Below are 22,227 nucleotides of genomic sequence, written 5' to 3' on the forward strand. Positions count from 1 at the left end.
AAAATAAACCAATAAGAAGCTCAGTTGGAAACAGAGTTGCACAACAGCAATAAACAGAAAATTATACTACAGGTATCTGAATATAAAGGAATCTGTGTCTGGATACACTGTATGTAGGTTTGGCTTTCAATTTTCTTGACAACCATTCATCCAGTCATCTTTTCACTTGGTGGGTGTATTGCTCAAGACCCAATAGAGTTCAGTGTTGAATCTGGTGCACTTTGGCCTGATGGCAGCACTATGCCGACAAAGTATACATTTGGGCCTGTAAATCTCAGACGCAAAATTCTTCACAACCCTTTTGAGTAATCGTCACCAAATTTGGTACAGAACATCTCTGGACCAAGACAGAAAAACTTGCTTTTTTGTATTTTTCACAACTGGATTAGTGGTTCTCACTAACGCTGCAAAGCACTTGTGGGAGCAGAGCAATTGGCCTGCTCCATGGCCACACCTTGAACAGGTACTGCACTAGTCCATATAATTCAGTAGACTCACCCTCGTCGGCCTCTTTGTCCCTGAACGATCCAGAGCGAACCATTCCCATGCTGCGGGGGCGTTCAGCCAGCGACAGTGTGCTGCCCAGCGGAGACGCTCCGTACAGCTCCAGAGAGGCGTCGTGCGTTGGGATGCTGTTAGATCGAGTCATCCTCGGAGGTCCACCAACTGGGCTGGGTACTAACAAACCAGAGGGATCAAAGGAAAGAGACATACAGATGTTATATATAAAATTAAACAAATGCATAAATAAATATCACTAAACAAATTACTTCTTCCAAAGTCACCTTCAGGTTCGCTAAGCAAAATTTCAGCACTCACAGACATGATAAATACACATAGATCATATGATAAATATCATTATCAGTGTCATTTCACATATTTTTTTTCAGTGTTTCAGCATATTTCAGAAGGTGAACACTTATCCAAAAAACATGACAATAGTTTTACACAAAAATAAAACACAGCAACATTAAATAATTCAAACTAACACCTTCACGCAACCAACTGAATGAAAAATGTTTAGCATATACATACTTACCCATACTTGTCTTTGAGGTGCGGGGCAGGGAGGTGGGTGAGGACAGCAGTGGGAGAGTGAGTGAGTCTGTCATACTCAGAATAGTATGAGAATGTCTCCTCTCTCCTTTCTCTTTCCCATCCTCCTCAACCTGGGAGGCTCCACTGAAACTATACACACACAGAGGACAAAGTCAGTAATGTCTTGTTGCAAAGATATTCAGTTTACAGACATAGAGGAGCAAAGAAACCAGAAAATATTTGAGAAGCTAAAATCGAGATTTGAGATTTCTTTCTAAGAAAATCACTCAAAACGATTAACTGATTATCATACAGTTGATGATTAATTCAGTAGTTAACAACTAATGGTTTAATCGCATTATCTTTGCACTTTTATTACTAAACACTGAAAAGAACTTATAAATGCTTAAAACTACACGGTAGTGTGTTATAAGCCTTTTGTTCAAAGTTAATACACTGATTTTACACGCTCAACAGGGCAGGTTAAAATAAGTTGTGCTACCCAGCACCAATACTTTTCAATGAGTGGAAACACAAATAAAATGTTTCCAGTCGGACACAATTAGACACAATTTTGAGGGCATGAAGGCAGGATTTTTGGAACGCTGACAGGAATGATGAGGATTAACACAATCTGTCATTCTTATTATCAATGGGATCTCTGCATGCTGTGTGTAGTTAAAGGACTGTGGCCAAGTCGTGCCTGACTGTCTGTTGTGTGTGTGTGTGTGTGTCCACTTACCTTAAACCTTTCTTTGGCAGCGTGTTTCTGTCTCTTTGAGAACTGTGGAGATTAAACCATGCCATTATTTAACCACTGGTGCAGGGAGTTATTAAACTCTCAAGAACAGGCAGCAGGCACAAAGAAGCACAGTAAGACTGGCAGACAGCTGGTGTCAGCCAGTAATTATGACTTCAGTCATTGGGGCTGTAACAACACTGATAATAGGCCTGGAGTAATAATAGCCTAGAAACCCCGTAAGTGTCTATGCATGTGGAAGGGTGTGCATGTGGTTGCCTTTAATTGTTGATAAAGTTCATAATTTGATGGTTTTTAGTTTGCTCATTAAACCATATTTTATAATTTGAGCAATATTTAGCATCTCACACAGCATTAACAGAGCAAAAACATTAAATATTCAATATTTTTCAGTTTTTTCATTACAATTAGAAGGTGATGGAGGTAAAACATTACTTTTCCCTTCACTAGAAGTCTTGTGTTTTCTGATTAAACTACAAATCAAATGTAGTAAAAGCTATTACAGTCATATCCAGGCAGGTTTACGTTTTTACATTTTTGGTTTAAGGGTGACTCAATCTGCGTTCTTTTCCATGTTTTCCCAACATTTTTGTGGATTATTGTTATCTTGTCTTGTGTTGTTTCTCACTCTTTGTAATTCCCACTGCTGCTGTCAAAAAAGGCTCCATACCTTTTCTAGTATGAGCAGCATTTTGTCATCAAATGCCAACTGAATCACCTTTCTACCTGGCCACTCAATGAGGGGAGTGAAATGCATGATTGTAGCACAGAACAAAGTGAATAAGATATCAAAGACCTTCCCTGATCTGGACAATGAATAATGTTGGTGCACTTCCCCGGCTGACCAGAAGGTGGAGCTACATAGCAGTGTTACGAAACATGTCTGCTTTGCATGTACAGTATTGTGATGTTATATTTCAAATGATTTTTCAGCAGAATTGGCTCTCACCTGTCTATGAGAGACATTGAGACTTTACTTCCAGAGCTCCAGCTGGCAGGAGGTCCACTGTCCTCTTTGTTTTGGGACTCGGTGCTGTAGCCTCTCACCAAATCCTCCCTTTCCCTCTCTTGGGGTTCTGGGGCCAGACTCATGTGGCGTGGAAGTGACTCCATGCTGCGGTGCAGCCCAGACAGACGAGGGTAGAGCAGAGGAGAGGTGTTCCCTGCGCTCCCTTCAACCCCGAGTGAAGAGACCTGCCTGGGCCCCAACCCTGTCCCCGAGCTCGAGAAGCAGGACGAAGAGTTCACATTGAGTAATGGGGCAGGGCTGGGGGTCAGGCAGGGGCCAGTGGAGCTGGCCAGGTCCTGGAGTTTAGAGTAGGGAGGAATCTTAGGCGGCAGGGAGTCCTGAACTCCCACCTCCAGGCTGTTGGAGTTCAGCTTGTCAAGCTGGGCCATGGATGGGGGTTTTGCCAGACTGCGTACCCCAGATAACCTAAAGACAAAGACAGACAATGTTGTTGTTGTTGATGTTAATTCTAAAAAAAAAAATAACAAAATTATTCTATCTTTTGGATCTTTTTGCCATGGTACTGAAAAAGTATCAAGTATCGTGTTTTTTTGTTTGTTTGTTTTTTAACTAGAATTGTACTGAAGTTGAATATTTTGTAGTGGTAACTTTGTTCTGCTATCAGAATGACAATAAAGTTCTTGAATCTTGAATACTGTACGTGAAAGTGTGTGTACAGAAAAAATGCTGCACCATGTATGTTTTGTGGTAGTATATGAACCCTGGAAGGTACCTGTGTGTGTTTGGTGAGGGCAGATCCATGCTCTTGCCACTGCTGGGAGGTCTGAGCCCCTGCAGCTTCCCTCCGTTCTCCGAGGGGGTCTGAGCCGGGCTGCCCTTCAGAGACCCTCCTCCACACTCAGAGTCAGACACCACAGCTTTAGCTTTGGCCCGCTCTTTCTCCTTCTCTCTGTCTGTCTGATTGACAGGACTGGGACTCGGGATCCCACGACCCCCTGCCTTACTCAACCCTGTTCCAGAACCAAGCCCTGAGGCGGGCTCTTTGAGCCTCGAGCCTTGGGGCACAGCGGTGGAGGGTTTCATCAGCCCTGAGCCTGCGTCCATTGTGGTGCTGACTGGGCGGGCTGAGCTTGGCCGGGTTAGAGTCAGGGTGCTCGTTTTCGCTGGGCGAGGCAGAGAGCGGTACTGCAGGGACGTCCTGGCGTTTGGAGACAGAAAACCAGTCTGGTCGCTATTTGAAACATCTAGACTTGTCTTGCGTCCTCCTCCTCCTCCACCACCACCACCTCCACCAGCACCCGGTTTGACAGGAATACCCGACGTTTTGGGAATCTTGCCCACAGTTGCAGAGCTGCAGGGTATGGCAGTGCCACCTGTGCTCGTCACAGTGGGCATACTGGTGTTGTTTGTGCCGTTAGTGGTAGCTGTGGTAGGCTTCTTGAAGCCAAAGTTTCCACCAGTTGAAGGCCTGACCAGGCCGGACGGAGGTTTACGCTGCTCACCAGCACTGGTGCCATTTCTATGGTCTTTACCAGCATCAGAAGAGGAACGCTGAAGGCCGGAGGTCTTCACTGCTAACCGAGACTTATCCATCGGCTTCCCGTCAGACTTCACTGAGCCTAGAGTGATTGAGAAGGAAAAAGAAAATGAAAAAATTCAGAATGTAATAAAGCACCATACCAGTTATTTTTTAAGCACTTGTTTGTATATGTGTTGAAGTGGTAAGAACTACGAGATGAATGATTAATGGTGAACCTTACATTTTAGTTGCTATGTGTCCTACATTTTATGCTGGTTGACTTTTCCAGCAAATGTTCACACTGTTCTGAACTACTGGTGAAGAAATAAAATCTCACATTTAAAGATTCTATTAAAATCTACAATATATTTCTTTAAAGAAGAAAACTGTAATACATTTAGTGTTATAAATCATAAAATGACCATGATATCATGCTAAGTTGAAGCAATGCCACTACAGCAGTGGTGTCTGCCTGTGAAATCTGAAAACTGTTTGCCTGTTTCACATTAATTAGAGTTCAAATTAATGCTAAATGTTCACCACATGAGATAGTCTCTCTTCATGAGTAGTAAGAAATCATTAATAATCTTTCAGATGGAGTGGATGTTCAGCCTATTTAATATCTTCTTTGTGACTCCAACTTGCTATTTTGACTGCAGAACTCATTTTGGGACACACAGTTGTTACATACTACTCCTTTAAGACCTGCTTGAGGTAACTGTAAGCTGTTTTAATGTATTCATGTGTGTGCTTGTAGTTGCTTGTTGAAAACTAAAAAAAATGTATATCTGTAGAGTGCATTTGGCCTGCATGAGTAGCTAGTAGTAGTAATTTAAAGCCTTAACAGACTCTGGTGCTGAGTGAGACTAACCAAGCCTTATTAGGACATGATATCTTATCTGAACACCTACATGGTCTGACTGTCTGCTGATAAAAAACAAACCTCCGTCTGAGCAGACAGACAGTGTGTAGACCAGACTCACACCCTCACATACGCACTGTTATCATGCAGTTACTGCTCTTTTCCATCCTGATGGACTAAAGCAGTTTGCTCTGGCTTTCCAGTAAGTGCACATCTGTGTGTCACAGCTGCACAGTGCTGAGATTAACATGTGCCGTGTGGCTGTGGAAAACTGGTGTTCACAGTCATGAAGCGTGTCTGTGGGCACAGAAACTGCAAGAAACACCCAGTATAACTGCACTTCTCCACTCCCGAAACCTCTTTGGGAAAAGAGGGTGGAGTGAGAGATAACTTTGTGGAAAATTATGTGATTTTGTCCCCATCTGTACATTTCCCAGTTGGCAAATTAATTGGACTTGTTTGGAAGTTATTATGAGAAGAAACAGTCTATTAGACACATGTGCACTTTATCTGCAACACCCACATGAGTGCGAGCCCACACTGCCCACGCTCTTAATTTGTATCTAATGGGAGTTGTTATGGGAGGTTTATATACAAGGCATTAACAGAGTCAAAGAACTGCTATTGAATGAGACCCACCGGCGTGCTGCCTTGGGACATCTGGACTCACTTAAGGGTATTTATAAACCCGCAAAAGACACATACACACACATAGACCAGACATATATACCACACACACTCACACGGCTCTCAGTGATTGGATCTTATAGGAATGTGACACTGACAACACATTACGCTTGGAGATCTTTCATAAATGTGAAAATTGGGTTTACATGTCAAGTCATAAAGTCAATCCATCGTGTAACCGCAATGTTGTGAGTTCCAAGAACATTTTAAGCTGCAGACACACACGATGCTGGTGGCGAGAAGCAAACACACTGACAGAATCCAGGCAGAACCCAGGCGCACGTATTAATTTTGACCCAAATGAATGATTTATTGACACCGGCTGTGGAGACAGTGGAGCTCACAGCTTGAGACAGCGGCGTGTGTTGAAGAGACAGTGAATCACTACACGTCTCGACACAAAAGGTCTGCATGTCTGAGGAGATGGGAGATGGAGATGTGAGCGCACAGGCAGACAAGAGAAATCCTTCACACGCTGTGTTTCTAACACTGACATCTCTGAATGCTGAAGGAAGATGGCTCATTTATATTCTCCTTCTTTAAAAGTCTTCTTCTATTTAAGGCCACCATGGTGGAACGGAGAGCAGCAGGAAGAGGACAGACTATGGACAGAGATGGACACACCATCATCAGCCACCTCATTCCTCCAGGATTCAGCAGACATTGTCTCCCATCAGCTTTCACACTATCATCATGTGTGTACTTTGTATACTAATGGTTGTTAAAATACAATATCAGTGATTATTAATGTGTATATGGGATGAGTGTAAACATTTATGCAGACGGGCGGCTGAATATATCTGCAGGTGTGTGTCTGTGTGAGCGTATATGACGAAGAGGACAGACAGACTGATACATGATCCGTCAACATTTGCTAGTCTAGCTAGTTTGGTTATGTTTTTGTTTGTGATAAACAATGAGATTGGTCACATATAGCTATGTTGGTAACGTATATGAAGTTACGTTATATCAGCATTAACTAATGTCAGTTCAGGCTGCTACAGGCAGCAGCAACGCTCCCTCAGACAGATAAAGATGTGACAGCACTTAGTCTTGACTTGGTCTCAACCCCTCAAAGTCTCAGTCTTGTCTCGGTCTCAATACACTCTGGTCTTGGTCATGACTTGGGTCTTGTGTTGTTTTGATCTTGACTTCAACACTGCTATGTGCCGGTTGTTAATCAACAAAATTAAAAAATTATCTAGTTTTGAATACCTAGTACTTTTTCCCTCTTTTGGCCATGGTATCGACGGAGGCACTGAGTGTCCTATTTACTATTGTGACAACTCTAATGCTCACCAAAGCAGTTTGATATTTGACTGCATCTTTAATGGACACTGTTGCCCCACAAGGCAATGTACAAGCAAAATAGGGGCGATGCTCACAGCTGGAATAAATTAAAACAAATTGTGGACGTTGGTTCCAAGGCTCCACCAACATCTCAGAAAACAGACCAAATAAAGCATTAATTCTTTGGACAGCCATTTTAATTTCTCCTTGTTTAGTTTAAATGTCTGTAGTCAAGACTAGTTTATTTTATTTTTATAGTGCCAATTCACAAATGTGTCTCAGAGGGTTTTACAATATAAACCCCATATAATATCCTGTACCAACAGACTCTCCACCTGAAAAAATAAATGAACAAGCCTAATAAGTTTAAGTGTTCATTGTGTATATATATATATATATGTAGACTGAATTTCTAACTATAATTTAACACATTTATATGCACTGGTGATTTCGTAATGTTTGTATTTTAACTTTTGTATGTAGTTCGGGTGTGGTTTCAGGTTCTACCCCCACACATACTTTTTGTATTGATGTCTGTGTGAAACAAATAAACATTTCATATATTACCTATTCATTAAATACCATTAATGAAAACGAGAAACAGAAAAAATTAACTTTGGACTTAATGAGCTGTACTGAATCATTTTCTGCTGGAATGAAATAATGGAATACGTGCTGAAACAATTAGTCACTAATTTGGCCAAAAAAAAAAAAATCTTGGCATTTATCAAGGAAATACTTGCTGGTTCCAGCTTGTCAAATATGAGCTCTTCTCTCTTATATAAAATCACTAATCATTATATATATATATCTATATATATCATTAAAATAAGATCATAAAGTGCAATGACTAGTCAACAAATGGCTTAACCTGACGACATCTGGTCAACGTGGAAAATCTTAAGAGCGCAGCAGCCCTACAGTATGGTGCTATAGGTATCTAGTGCATACTACAGTAAATATAGAATAAGTATACACTTCAGATGTGCTTGTCTATAACTGAGCGCACTGCTCTTTCAAGGATCTCACGCTCCCTGTGTCTCCTACAATGCCGCAAACATGCAGACACACACACATAAAAAAAAACAAAAAAAAACGAGACACCCACACATACACACAATCCTGCCAAAACCTCGGGGATTAATTCATCTCAAGCATGAGCAGCAAAGACGTCTCTAACTATCTAAGAAAGTCTGCCCCTCATTTGGTTAAACTGATGAGCTCCTCCACTCTGAAGAGCTGCAGCAACCTTCCCCAGTCTGCCTTCACTTGACCCCATCATCTGATTAATTAAGAATCTCCAACTCGGTGGCAGACTGAGTAGTCGTGATAGCAGATTCATACAGTTCATACATCAATAACAATAACACAGATCACAGGCTGGATCAACACACTTGTTGTTTGGTGTATCTGTCATTTCAACAGCTGGCAGTGAAAACACAGGACAGTCCCACAGAAAGAGGACTGTTTACACAGACTCTAGACTGGCACACAACACATCAGCTAATATCCTGTTGTTTTGGTTGTCTATATGTGTCTGTGTGTGTGTGTGTGTGTGTGTGTGTGCTTACATAAACAGCACACAGATGGTGTTCTTAAAAGGCAGCTGCACAATCCCCACTATTGTGCTCTTTGTGGGTGAGTGAGTGAGAGTGTGTGTGCGTGTTAAGTGCGATGGGTGACACTCTGTAAGGCTGGCACAGTCTCAGACGTGTCTGCGCTCACACACACACACTATTACAAACACACACGCTGTCTCTGGTCCAGTTGTTTCTGGTACAAGGCCTTTATTTAAGCGCTATAAATTGTCTCTGTCCGGCACAAAAATAAAGCCTGGATAGGAAAGGCAGGGCTAATAGGAAGAAAAAAAAAAACACTGTTGGTCAGTGTGTGTCTGTGTGAATGTGAATGAGTGTGTGTGTGGTTGGCTGGCAGGAAGGGAGTGGGTGGTGATGGGCGTTTGATACATGGCACCACTCTCTAAAGGGCTGGAGGGTGGGTTGCAGCTGTGGGTGAATGTGTGGGACAAAGACAGAGAGTGTGTCTGTGACTGTGTGTGTGGGTGTGAGACTGCCAGAGAGAAAGAAGGGAATATTAAAAGACAGCCACAGAAAAGTGTCAGTCTGCTCAGGTTATGTAACCATTTTAAGTGTATCTATATATATTACACCTCTGTGTGTGTGTGTGTGTGTGTGTGTGTGTGTGTGTGTGTGTGTGTGTTTCTCTATTCACCTGCCACTTTCAGCCCACTCTGAGATGTGTGTGTGATTGGAGAGGTGACTCCCACAGGTGGGTTTCTTCCTTTCTTCAACATATTTCCCTGACCCAGGGTCTGAGGTTTCTTCAGTTCACCCTTCCCTCCTTCCAGCCCCTCCCCCTGCGTCCGCGTCTTTTTCCATTTATTGGCCGATTCGGACTTGAGGCTTCCTGTGTCGTAGACGCCGCCTCCCTGGCTCTTGCGGCTGGGTTTGGTGTCGTCAGTGTCCCAGGACAGGCCGCTCTCCACCAGAGATCTCTTCTCTGCATCCGTACGCATCTATAAAGACAAAGACAGACATGATTATAGACACCATGTCAAAAAAAGGTTATGAAGTGTGTTCAGGATTGTTCCAGGCTCATGTGATCAGACCTTTTCCAATCAGTCCTGTCAGCCCAAAAGTCAAATTTTATTGAAAAAAGATAGATGCAATGCTTTCAAAACTTCACACAACATGTTTTTATCTAATGAGATGTTCTCCTTGAATCCATATTCAGTTGCGTTTAGCTTTTCAAAAAATGATGCAAAAACAGATTGCTTCCTTTTCGCATGTTTCGTTAAATCTGATTACTGCCTATTCAAATTGAGGATTCTGTATTAGTATTTTTTAACTTTTTGGGGGGTTGGGGTGGGGGTGGGTGAGGCCTTGAAATATGTTAACAGACACTGAAAGCTTCATTCAAAAACCTCAAAGTTTTAAATGTAAAAAAAAAAAAAAAAGGTTTTTGGTACGTCTCTAGTATCTTGTAAGTTGTTTGCTTTACAGGCATGGTTTTCCCTGCATGTCTAAAATCTAAGGCGGCCCACCTAAGTTTGTTTTGACAGCCCAAAAAGCTGGAATAAAAAATTGAGCACAAGCATAGTGGCAACAAAGTGCTGCAAAAGAATGAGAGAGAAACCAAGTTTTTCTGATCTCACATAAAAACTGCATATGGCTTTTATTATGAGGGCAGTAAAATGGAAAGATTCCCACAATGGAATCAAAGCTCTTATAATATAAGAGGATTTCTAGTGAGATTATGATCAAAAGTGAGGAAGACTTGAGGTTCGCATGGATCTTTATATCCAGCACCTGTTGAATGGAGGTTTTCGTGGTTAGGCAATGACTACCTTTGCCATTTTCCTTTAACTAGCCACAACTAAACATAAGTGACAGATCGGTTACGCTAGCCTTAAACAAGATTTGTAGAAGTGAATAACACCAATTAAACTGTTTTGGTAATCAAATAACTGTTGAGCTTATACAAATAGGCAGAAATAAGGAGATTTCCTGATCTGATAGAACAATTTTGACACAACATTATCGTTGAACCCTGTGATAGTTCTGAAAAAATGTGCTTTCTTTAATAATACACTTATAAATTACTTATAAACGGTTTATAAACAGGTTACAATTAGGTTGTTAACACATTAAATCATCAATAAACAATTACTAACAACTTATGTCACAGTTTTCACACAGCAGCATGGGCTCACTGTTGCCCCTTTTATCTAATGTGTTGTACAGGCTTATTCATAATTTATTACGTGTTAACAACCTAATTAATAACCCATTAATAAACCATAAGGGTAGTTAGTTGTACAGTGCTCCTGTTCTTGTCTATACTTGACTATATTTGGATATTTAAGACACTTTTCTACATGAGGAAAATGTTTTAGGGAAGACACTTCTTGCAGTTTTGGAGGACATCAAGACTCCGCCAAATACAGTGTAATACAGGTAAGCAACACCTTTTTGTATGTCATTGCTAAGACTGAAATAAAATCCAATTAGATCCAGCTTGAGTCCAACTTTCAGAAGTGTACTGCATTTATATAATCCTCCAGACTTCACCCTAATATTCAAACGTTTTAATACATAAAAATCTAGTTTTCATTAGATTCATTTCCTGGCATCCCCTAACAAAATCCATATCACAGAGTCAGTTTGGGACACTGGAATGAATGAGCCAAAGAGACACATCACTGGATAATTTATGCAAAGATGTATCCCTTGAAATCAGTCACAGGCATGAAAGGGGATCTGATGAGGTGTGCGGACAGAGCCTCAGACTCTGCCTCATCGTGATGCTTTCTGAGCAGAAAAACATGTCTAACCCAGTCAACCCCAAAAACACACTCACTGATGTCTCATGAGCCTTGTCTAAATCCTGTATGCTCTATTTGAACACTTCAAAAGAGACAGCAGGAAAAGAAAATGCCTTATGCAGCACGCACACATATATTTACACAAAGCACACAAATACAAAACTATTAAATCAGACACAAAGACTCACACACCCTGACCTACACAGACAACACCGCCTAAACATAATCCAAAGAAGAAGAATGTCAAATGTTAAACTAAAGGAAATGTGAGGTCATTGTTAACTCAAGGCCTTCTGTGTATGTGTACGTGGTAAATATACTTGATACTAAATCCCTGTGTAAGTATGGTTGGGCGGTATGGCCTAAAATTTATATCACTGTATAATTTGACACATGGATAGTAACAGTACAGTATATATCACTGTATTTATTTTTTTCTTTAAATTCTAATCTAAATTCTTCTGTGGGGGTAAAGCACTGGCATGACAACCACATAGCAGGTATTACTCTACTCTCAAATGTATTACTAGGACATATTTCACATACATTACAGAGGTAATTTAGGAACATTTAATGTGCAAAACTGGAACAATAAGTAGAAAAATATACAAACTCTTTTAAACGCTTTTAAACCTAAACCATGCCCATATAATGATAGTCACACCAGTCTTTTTTCCAGCTCCTCCTCGTCTTCATTGTGTGCGCTGTAGTAAACTGTTACACCAAAATTCAAAGCTGTCTAGTTAGCCTACTTTGCTATATATCTTCCAATTTGGAAGAGCTCTGATGTTCTTTTATCTTTTGTTGTAAGTAGGATTGGCCCAATGGCTGTAGCGATGCCTCTGTAGGAGACCGACTGTTACACAATGCATCTGGAGGTGTGTGAATGTGAGGATGTTTGTGTGTGTATGTGTGTGTGTCTGCCACTTCAGGACATTACACCCAGCGGTTCTCATGAGGACTCATATGCTGAATTCCTTTTTTATTAAAACCAATAGACCCCATGGGCAGGTTCACATCACATGAGGAGGAGGTATGCGTGTGTGTGTGTGTGTGTGTGTGTGTGTGTGTGTGTGTGTCCTGTTTGACCAGACCTTGTTGATAAAACATTGTCATTTCCTCACACACATTCCCTGATTATTGAAACACAGGGGGTGAGATACACATTTCTCCAGATAGCTGTGGCAAAATATGGATAATAACACAAACATAAAGACAAATAGGCTTGTTACAAAAAGGTAGTGGGAAAATAAGGTGTATTAACTGTGTGGAGGTGAGGAAATGTAAGATTTTTATGCCACCTACATGCACCATTTTCTGGCTTTAATCCTTCCTCTTTCTCTCAGCCATGTCTTCTTCGTGCACTCTTTTCTTTATAACCCTTCTCTCCTCCACCCTCATATCCTTGTTGAGTATATTATATAATATGTGGGAGACATGAGGAATGGATGTTAAGCCAGAGTTGCCTTTAAGGAAATTAAAATACAACAGAAGCAAAAAGGGGGGGGGAAAGGTGGAGAGTGATATAGAGGAGAAGACAGAGACAAAGAAATGTCTTCAGGACACAAAGAGAAACCGATATAAAGAACAAACATCAGCTGAGAGCGGCGAGAGAACAGGGAGCCATGTGTATTAAGGCAATGTGGGGTGCATGATGATGTGATGCTTGGTTGCCATGGTAACGATGCCAAAGGGGGGTAATGGTTGCTATGACTCCTGCAACTAAGGCGTGGAGGGAGGTGCCCCCGGTTCTTGCGGCTCGCTGGCCCGGATGCAGGACTGCAGATGGCCCTGTGTGTGTGTGTGTGTGTGTGTGTGTGTGTGTGTGTGTGTGTATGTCTGTGTGTGTGTGTGTGTGTGTGTGTGTGAGAGAGAGAGAGAGTGTGTGTGTGTGTGTGTGTGTGTGTGTGTGCAGATGGCCACGATCTAGACCTGTCCTTCAGAATACGGCAAAAGAAGACAAAGACCCGCACTCTCAGCATCCCTGTGCTTTGGTTGCTATGGTTACACTGATTCCCCTTTTCTCTCCTCTCTCTGTCTCTAAAATCCCACTACATCAGTCACATAAACCACATCGCGGAGGTGTGACCTACATCAGACACTCAGGGAAAACACACACACACTGTCTGGAAGCCGTACAGCTACAGATGGATCTTAAAGAACCTCAAGCAGAGCTGAAGACAGGATTTTAGAAGCACTGAGGTCACGAGTCCCAAATCCTCCCATGAATCCTCAAAGCACATTTTTAAGACCAGAGCATACACACTGTATACAGTGCAGAACAAACATTATCACTCAGGGCAGTTGTTTCTAACTCCAGTCAGTCAGCCTAATTACACCAAACTAAACTGGGACAAAACTATGAGCTCTGCATCAGCTGAATCAGGTTGATGAATTCCTCGCCAGAGAAAAACTGTTGACTCAATCAAAGCTTGAACTGGTATAATTATAGCCACTGGAAACTCAAATCTAAAAATCCCTTATTTTTGTTGCACAACCCTGTCTTTTATAATGATATAAATGACCTTGAATCCTTGAAAAATCTACATAGCTTTCTATCTAGGCCTATAGAATTTAGGCATCCAAAACGTAAGCATCTAAAAAAATATCAGAAACTAGTTTTAATCCAAGTTTGAAATATTGTCATTTAATTTTTTATACACTTGAATTTGAATTGGGTGTTCTCATGCTTAAACATTTATTATGAGAATTACACAACTTACGACACAAACCAACCATAAAATAATCCATGTCAGCTGTTCCACCAAACAGGTTCAACAAAACTTCTCTGTTCCAGCTTCATCAGCCTGATGCTCAGTCTGATCCAACTGAACCAGAGGGAACTGAAGTCATTATATTGCTTCAGACTCTTTTGACAAAAGCACCAATTTTACCTTGCAGAAATCAATAAAGTTCATCAAATCAAAAAAGTTTAAATGTAAGCTATATTTGGAATATTTTCATTGCTTTGCTTTGTCTTCAGGCAGTTCTCTCCAACGGGAAACTGAAGAAGCCATCTATGCTCTCTTCAAAGTTTCCAGACTCCTTTGACAAAATCAGTAAATTTGCCTTTCAGGACTCAAGAGGTCTACTGCTGCCTCAGTCTGGGTCTGGTGGCTTTGAAGAGAGCACAGTTCAGTTCCCCATCAGAATAGGCTGTCTGATGACAAAGCAAAGCAGTGAAAATATTGTAAATATAGCATACGCTGAAACTAATGTTTGGGTGGTCTCTTTTTAGGGGGCTAAAATACATTTTACTGCTGCTCCCATCCACAGCAGTTATAGCTTCTGTGTTGAGATTCCTGAGGGAGATACAAATCAAAACATCACCTGTCCCCCCTACACAGTTTTGAGGAAATGGCCTAAAAAGAAAAATGTCCCGTCTTTTGAATTAGTTTTTTAAAAATAGTATTAATGTTTATTTTCATTCAGATTTTTGTGGCTACACAATGAGACACTCAACTCTGATATCATACATGCATTTTTACTATTTAAAGCCAAATTTCCAGTCCCAAACTTCTAAAGCATAAATGGCATGGCATATATATATAAATTTTTTATAATACTATAATTTTGGTTTGATTTTTATGCATTGGTGTAGATCAATGACCAACACCTATGTCTGGGTTGCAGTAGTTGATCATTTTCATCCATTTCTCTCTGAAACCTTCAAAAGAAGCCTGATAGGTGCTCAACACAGCTCTTAATGCCACAAAAGGCAGCCTTTTAGAACAATGCAGCAGTCCAGCATGCAGCATGTGTTGCGGCAAACATCGATCACTGTAGATGCGATAAATATTATGCGTGTGTGTAGAATGCTTAATCAGGCTTTGTCTCTGATGCCAGGGTCCTGCTGCCTGTTGTGTAAACGACACATCATTTAGCACCTCATTAATACCTCCCTGGATTAACAGCTTAATCAATACTACTGTAACCAACACACACCACTAATCCATTTGTATCAGACAGCTGTGTGTGTGTGTGTGTGTGTGTGTGTGTCTGTGTTACTTACCACTATGGTTGAGTTTCTGCGGGAGCCGATGGGAGTGGTAGGGAGGGAGTTGAGGGTGGGACTCGTGTTGAACTCTTCAGAGCTGAGGTTGTCTGACCCGTCACTCAAACCGCTGCTGATGGAGCTGCTCTCATCCCAACTGAAACAAACAATGACAAAGACGACGTGTCGGATGAGATCCATATATTGAAGCTGGGGCTGAACAATTAATAAAAATATTATCAAAATTACAATACGGCCAAGTGCCATATCCGCATTGCAGGAGCTGCAATTTTTTTTGATAAAGGTAAAATGCATCACAACACGCCGTTATAAATGAAGCACTGTGGTGCTGAAGAGACGCCCTACGAATCATATTCTCCAGACACTTGTTTAGTACCGATCCCGGCAAAAATCACAGTCGCCAATTTTAGATTTTCTTCGCTGAAAATTAAATGCAAAAAATACCATTCCGACTAAAATCGTGAGTCATATCACAATTGCAATATCTGTCAAAATAATCCAGTATGTTTATTTATTTATTTATTTATTTTGCATGTCATTCAGCCCTAATTAAAGGAGTGAGTCTCAAGCATGCAAGGCAGGTGGTGCGTCTGCACTGTGGAGTAGCTTGTAGCTCAACAAATGAACAACAACAAAAAAGAAATTTCTATGTCATTAAATAAACAGATATCTGACTATTGAGTCAGTGAGTGAAAATTTGGCAGAAGTCTAAACAGGTAGCTAAAAGTAATAATAAAAAAAATAATAATTAAAAGCAATGAATATACAATTCAAATAGCTAGCTAAAGGTAATGGAGAGCAGTTCAAATAGATAAATGTAAAGTAAATTTGGCAAAGTAACTGAGTAGGGACTCTTTGAACTGGTAAACCTGAGTTAAAACCCCAGTATAATCAAGCATTCACTTTTCTGAACATGTCCTTGATCAAGACACAGAATCTTTTCCAACTCCAAGGGCGTACAGAAGCTAATTCTGTTTCCCTGCAAAGATCAATCAGGCATCACATACCGCCACCTGCTCTCTACCCAAGAATACCTGAGAAAAACAAAGCAACCTGCAACAGTTAGCTACACATCTCCTCGAGGTTATAAACCGCATGAACTATCAAAGCTCCACTAGATCAGTTACATCAGTGCTCGGCTTACTTGGCTCCATGTCTTCCAGTTTGTCTTTTGATTAAATATTCATGCACACAGGCCTCATTTAGAGCTGCCTGCTCTATATATCTAACTTTCACACTGCAAACACTTGGCGAACTGAAATTGGGAGCGCCCTCGACATCATCTCAACCCACACACACACACAAAAATAGCGCTGAAGAACATATACAGTGATGCATGCGCCCACGAGTGCATACGGCAGGGGAGTCTGTGCCAGGACTGTGAAGTCCGTCCGCCTGGCACACATCTGCGAAGCTGTTTTCTCTTTTTCCCCAAGAGCAACTGTTCTGAAAATCCTGACATAAACAGGTTGGGGGTGTTTCTACAGCAGTTAGATCTGTAGATCTAAAACAATAACATCAATAGACATCCCACACTAAGCAAAAGCACTCTCGGATAACGCAGACACGGTTGAATTCAGGATGTTCAGTGCATTCCAGGAACTAGTTCATGATACAGTTGAAGACTTGATTGTTTTCATTTACCAATTTCACCTCAACCTGTCTCGTCTTATACTGCTGCCATTATAAATTTCTGATATTCAGAAACGTGTCCTTGTTATAGTGTTAACTACTGTAGATTGGACCACTGTAGAGTTTATGCAGGGACCATGTTGGACATTTACCAGTGCAAGACACTACTGGTGGACTGGTGGAGAGATCACATTTACCCAAGTTTAAGTACCTTTATCTTTTAAAATTGATTTTATATTTATTTTCTTTTGGTCTTTAAATGCCTTTATTTACTAGATATCTCTATAATTCAGTGTAAAAGTTGGGGGTCAACTTTTAAAATGCCTCAGTCTAAAAGGCCATTTATACTGTTGTATTTTCAGAACATACATATATTTAATCTGGCTTTTTATTAAGTTTCTGTTTTGATGTATTTTATATTATCAGTGTTGTGCATGGACATGCTAAAACAGCACATTCATTGAATGTGTTCATGCTTTTGGTGAATGGTGTACTGAGCATCTCATTTTATAACTAATGAATGTGAGATTACTTAAAAGGAAATGTGATTCAGACTCGCACGCAGCAGAGAAAGAGAGAGCGTGAGAATATGGACAGAAGTGTCCAGGTGATATAACAGCTATCACAGCGATCATAAAGCTTTAGGTGTACGACCTACACTGCAAACTGGTTATATATGCTCATCTCCTCTGTCTCATCCCCCAATTCATGTCCTTGTAGTTCTCATGCATTAGTTCCATAATTTCTCAAGCAGGAGGAGGCTCTATTTAAAATAATACAAAAATAAATAACTAAATAAATTAATTAATTAATGGAATTAATTAATGTTCATTTTTGGTACTGTGAACTTCAAAATGACTAAAACTATGAACTTGAACTTTTTATTTTTGGTGAACTGAACTTTGAGCTAGCTCTTGTGAAATGAAACTTTCACCACACTGTATCTTTGCCATTTTATTCAAGCTTTGTTTCTGTATCGATTTTATGTCCTTACTGTTATGTTGGCAATAATCTTCCCATGGTTTAGGTCTTACTGTTCTCTTCTTGTAATCCTCCAAATACAAATAAAGCTGTTCTTGTTATTTTCCTTTCAATACATCTCAGAGAGAGTGGCTGAAATTTTGACATTTAGTTGGATGTGTTTTACAAGCTGAAAAAAGTTGAATTGTGCTCCTCATGATATAACAAGCAATTCAGTTTTTTCCCTGATCAAATCAATTGTGGTTGATGTTTGACTATTTCTCGTCTAATGACAAAGACATGAATACTATATTTACAGTAATATGAGCGAACGAGGTGAATTAGCCTCAAGAAATAACTGGAACAAATCTGTCGTCTGACTCAATGAGGAAGCGGGAGACTGGGGGGGGGGGGGGGGGGGGGGAGTAAAAGGCACATCTGAGGTGTGTTTGGGTTTGTGGGTGTACATCCACATGTGTCTGTATACATTAAGTAGGTCATGTTTAGGAAGTTAGGGGGTTGGGTTTTTTCCTTTATGAGGGTCAATAGGTTCGACTGATATCGTACTATACTGTAAAACAGGTTGAGAGGGCGGGGCTTGCCTAATGAGGTCACGTATACTGTGTCACAGAGGAGAGAAAGCGGTGTGGGCCTTCCGGTTGGGTGCCTGTATGGGTCACGCTGTACCCTGGGGGACTTGACGGCGGGGATCAGGGGGAGAGGGGCGAAGGGAAAGCCCTCCCTGTCTAGCCTGTGGATACGTAGACACATAAAAAAAAGAGCAGACGAGATTTTACGTCTGAAGTGGCTGTCATGCTGCCTTGTCTATACGCCAGAGTTGGATTGAGGGCAAATTTAAGATTGGGCTTGGCACATCCACAAAGCCAACCTACACTTTTTGTCTCCATGTCAAATGCCAAAAAAAACAAAAAAAAACCCCACACACCTAGCAAGACTTAAAAACTTGTGATCTGTTTTGTTAATTCAGATATTTTCATTTCATTTCAAAATACTTCTTGAGCTTATAAACCTGTTTAAACTGCCAACCCAATATTTGCCATGAAAACGTGGAATTATCTTATCAAATGTCAGATGATTTCAGAGTTTGTTTTATCACAAAATACACAATTTTAAGACTCAATTAGAGATTTAACAACTTTCTAAGAAAAATGTTTTTCCATAAAAGCTGATTTTGGAATCCCATTTTATACCAGATTTCTTTTTACTCCCTTGTGCAAAAATTGCACAGAGGAAATAATAAACTTTTAACTCATCCATGTGTCATCTAAACCCCATTGAACAAACTCATTTCTGGGAGATAAACTTCCTCTCGGGAGACACAGCTGTGTTTTACCATCAGCCCCTCTCCAAAGCTACACCTTTCTCTTCATATCCTGTTATTCACTTCACAGCTGTCTGCGTGTCCGCTCGAGCTTCAGTGAATGATAATGCTCTCTCTGATGAATAATTCAGATCTGATAGGAAACAGAACAAACGGTCTCCGCTGGAAATGGTGTCACTCAGCCGACTGATGTGAAAACAGGAGCCCGCAGAGGGGAGAGACGAGGTCGGGGGTCAAACATCACAGACAGCACCAGGTAGATGGGTGAATAACATATAAGACAGTGGATTTCATCTGATTTATCACTGAAATTTTCTCAATAGTGGAAGGTTTCTTCTGGAAAGTGATATGAGATTTATACACTTAAACAATCTCAAATAGTGTTGCAAAATACTGATTTATTAATATGATTAATATTCACATCAAAACGCTTTTAATACTAATTTTACACAGTTTTATACTCTGACAATGAGTCTGCACAAACACCACGGCGATGCCCATATAGCCCTGCCTCCTTTGACTATGGTTTTGGTATTGCCAACTATGCTGATAATCAATTCATTGGTTTGAGTCATAAAAAAGCCAATATTCTCTGATTTCACTTTCTTAAATGTGAATATTATATTAAATTATATTATAATCAATATTTTTTAGGTATTAAAGAGTGCTTAGATGAGACCAGACGATGCCAGAGAGACACAGAAAGACTGAGGTGCTGTGAAAATGTGAGCCAAGAGGAATAACATAAGGAACCATAAGTCAGTCCATCTATGTGTATGTGAATTTCTATGTGACTGTATTGGCGATAAGTTAGACTGGCTTCAGCTCTGATCCCCAGAAATCAATCAGACTTCAATGACCTGTGCTTCTCAGAGGAGGAAATCTTAAGTTCTAAAAGATCTTAGAAATGATCTGCTGAAGGGTGTGAGCTTCATGCAAGTGATTTTTTTTTGTAAAGGACTGTCTGTCCAAGTCAAGGTTTTTGGCTAAAAATTAAACTTTTTTACAGTAAAACCTGATCTTCAATCAGTGTCTGCCAATATGCAGCTACACCAGATGCACTGCCATGTTATCCAATTCTTCGCTGGCTCCTGTAGCCCTCCATCAACTCCACTGGGTGAGATAAAAGGAAGTCTGAGGTTGAAAAGATAGCTTGAAACATGAGGATACTCAAAAGAAAAGGATGAAGTGGTGTGTGGGGCGAGAAGACAGAACTGAAAAGACGAGCATGAAGAAGAGAGAGCTATATAGTGGAGAGAGAAGTGCTGTTGATGACATATAGAAAACCTCCTCAGCATCTCAGACATGATGCACTCTCTCTCTCAAGAGGATGGTCTCTCAACTTTCCCTCTAAACTTTCAACAACTTTTCCCTCTAAACTTTCAACAACTTAACTCCTCCACCTCAATCCGCTCCATCCTTCCTTCCTTATCTGCAGCTTCTGAAATCTCCTGTTTTAATCTCCCCTCACTCCGCCTCGTCTTTTTCATTCTTTTAGCAGCAGCTGCAGAGACTGAGGGATAATATTAGCACCCAATTCCCCTTTCACACATGAGCTAGTTAGTCATTGCAAAGCACCCTTTTAGTGAAGATACTTCCCTGTCACATTTACATTCAAACCTACAGTATATCTTCCTCATCTTCTCTATCTAGTCTGCACAATTGTGGCCAGTTTTGTCAAGAAATTAGGTGAAAATGCTAAGGCATGTGTTTATCTCATCATGTTTTCAGTTACTGTAACTCTCCTATCTTCCTCACACCGCCTACACACTGTCCAAAATGCTGCTGATAGGCTCTTAACACCATCCGACAGATGGTCACATATTACACTTTTATCGTCTTTGCAATGGCTTCCTGTTAATTTTAGAAGCCATTTTGAAATGTTGGTGCTTATGGAGTACTACACGGCCAAGCTTCATGCTTTAATTTCTGCCTTGTGTCTGCTCCCGTTGTACATTTTGCCTGGTGTTTAATCTTTGTTTTATTTATTTGATTCTATCTGATTTTAAAACTTTGACTGAAGCATATATGTCATATATATGTCATGTTAATGGAGGTTAAATTTCTTTGGTCTGCTGTGACTTTAGGCCTGATCTCAAGCTGGTGGGGAACCGGGGAACCAGGACATTGAAAAATGTTGCCCTGTAACTGTAATTTCATGAGCAAAATGAATATCAATGTTGATTCAATTTAGGCTGCAATAAATGTCAATTAATCTGAGATGCGCTTGATTAAACTCATTCTTCACCTCCACCTGACCGATGATTTTTCTTTGTACCATGTGCAAAATGCAACATCCAGCTGAGCTGCCACATGGACACACTGTATTCTGTCATCCTGAGCCAGCTGCACACAACTGGTTTCCTACTCTCTCTTCACTCGTGAAATTATATGTGCAACTCCGAAAGGAAAAGCCACAACGAGTCCAGAGAAAACTTAGAAATCTCTCATAAAGCGAGAGTGTTTCACACAAGTGGCAAAATGTTTCAGATGGTTTGAATATTTCATTTTAATCTGCCAGACTAATAAAGGTCATGGTGGTCTATATAAACAACATCCTTCTTTCACAGAGACATGATTTCTTTGTTCCCTGTGGTCTGCAGAGACGACCGGAACAACCACGCAAACACTGAGCCTCACTCACTATCAAGAGAATTGTTGAGTGGCTGCTGCTGAGCTAAACAGTCGACTTTTATTAACAAGCTTCTGTGTTCTGACGCTATTCAGACTGTGGAGCTAATTGCTCTGATCTCAACGTGAATGGTCTCTTCTACTGCTCATTATGAGAGCTCTCCTCTCCTCTCCTC

At 40.6% G+C, this 22,227-nt stretch overlaps 1 protein-coding gene across 1 annotated transcript in view; it reads right to left on the bottom strand.

Annotated features, from left to right (window-relative positions):
• Nucleotides 1–22,227, bottom strand: part of nav1a (neuron navigator 1a) — a 144,788-nt gene that overhangs the window by 15,656 nt on the left and 106,905 nt on the right. The window contains exons 8-14 of the mRNA XM_084721119.1: nt 15,484–15,622; nt 9,359–9,662; nt 3,541–4,387; nt 2,748–3,233; nt 1,781–1,822; nt 1,040–1,188; nt 499–678 (exon numbers count right to left, since the gene is read on the bottom strand). Of these exons, the coding sequence (XP_084577245.1) occupies nt 499–678; nt 1,040–1,188; nt 1,781–1,822; nt 2,748–3,233; nt 3,541–4,387; nt 9,359–9,662; nt 15,484–15,622 (2,147 nt within the window). The remainder of the gene's footprint in view (nt 1–498; nt 679–1,039; nt 1,189–1,780; nt 1,823–2,747; nt 3,234–3,540; nt 4,388–9,358; nt 9,663–15,483; nt 15,623–22,227) is intronic.

This window comes from Lutjanus erythropterus, chromosome 6, assembly GCF_056507025.1.
Source record: "Lutjanus erythropterus isolate fLutEry1 chromosome 6, fLutEry1.hap2, whole genome shotgun sequence".
NCBI classification, from domain to species: domain Eukaryota; kingdom Metazoa; phylum Chordata; class Actinopteri; order Lutjaniformes; family Lutjanidae; genus Lutjanus; species Lutjanus erythropterus.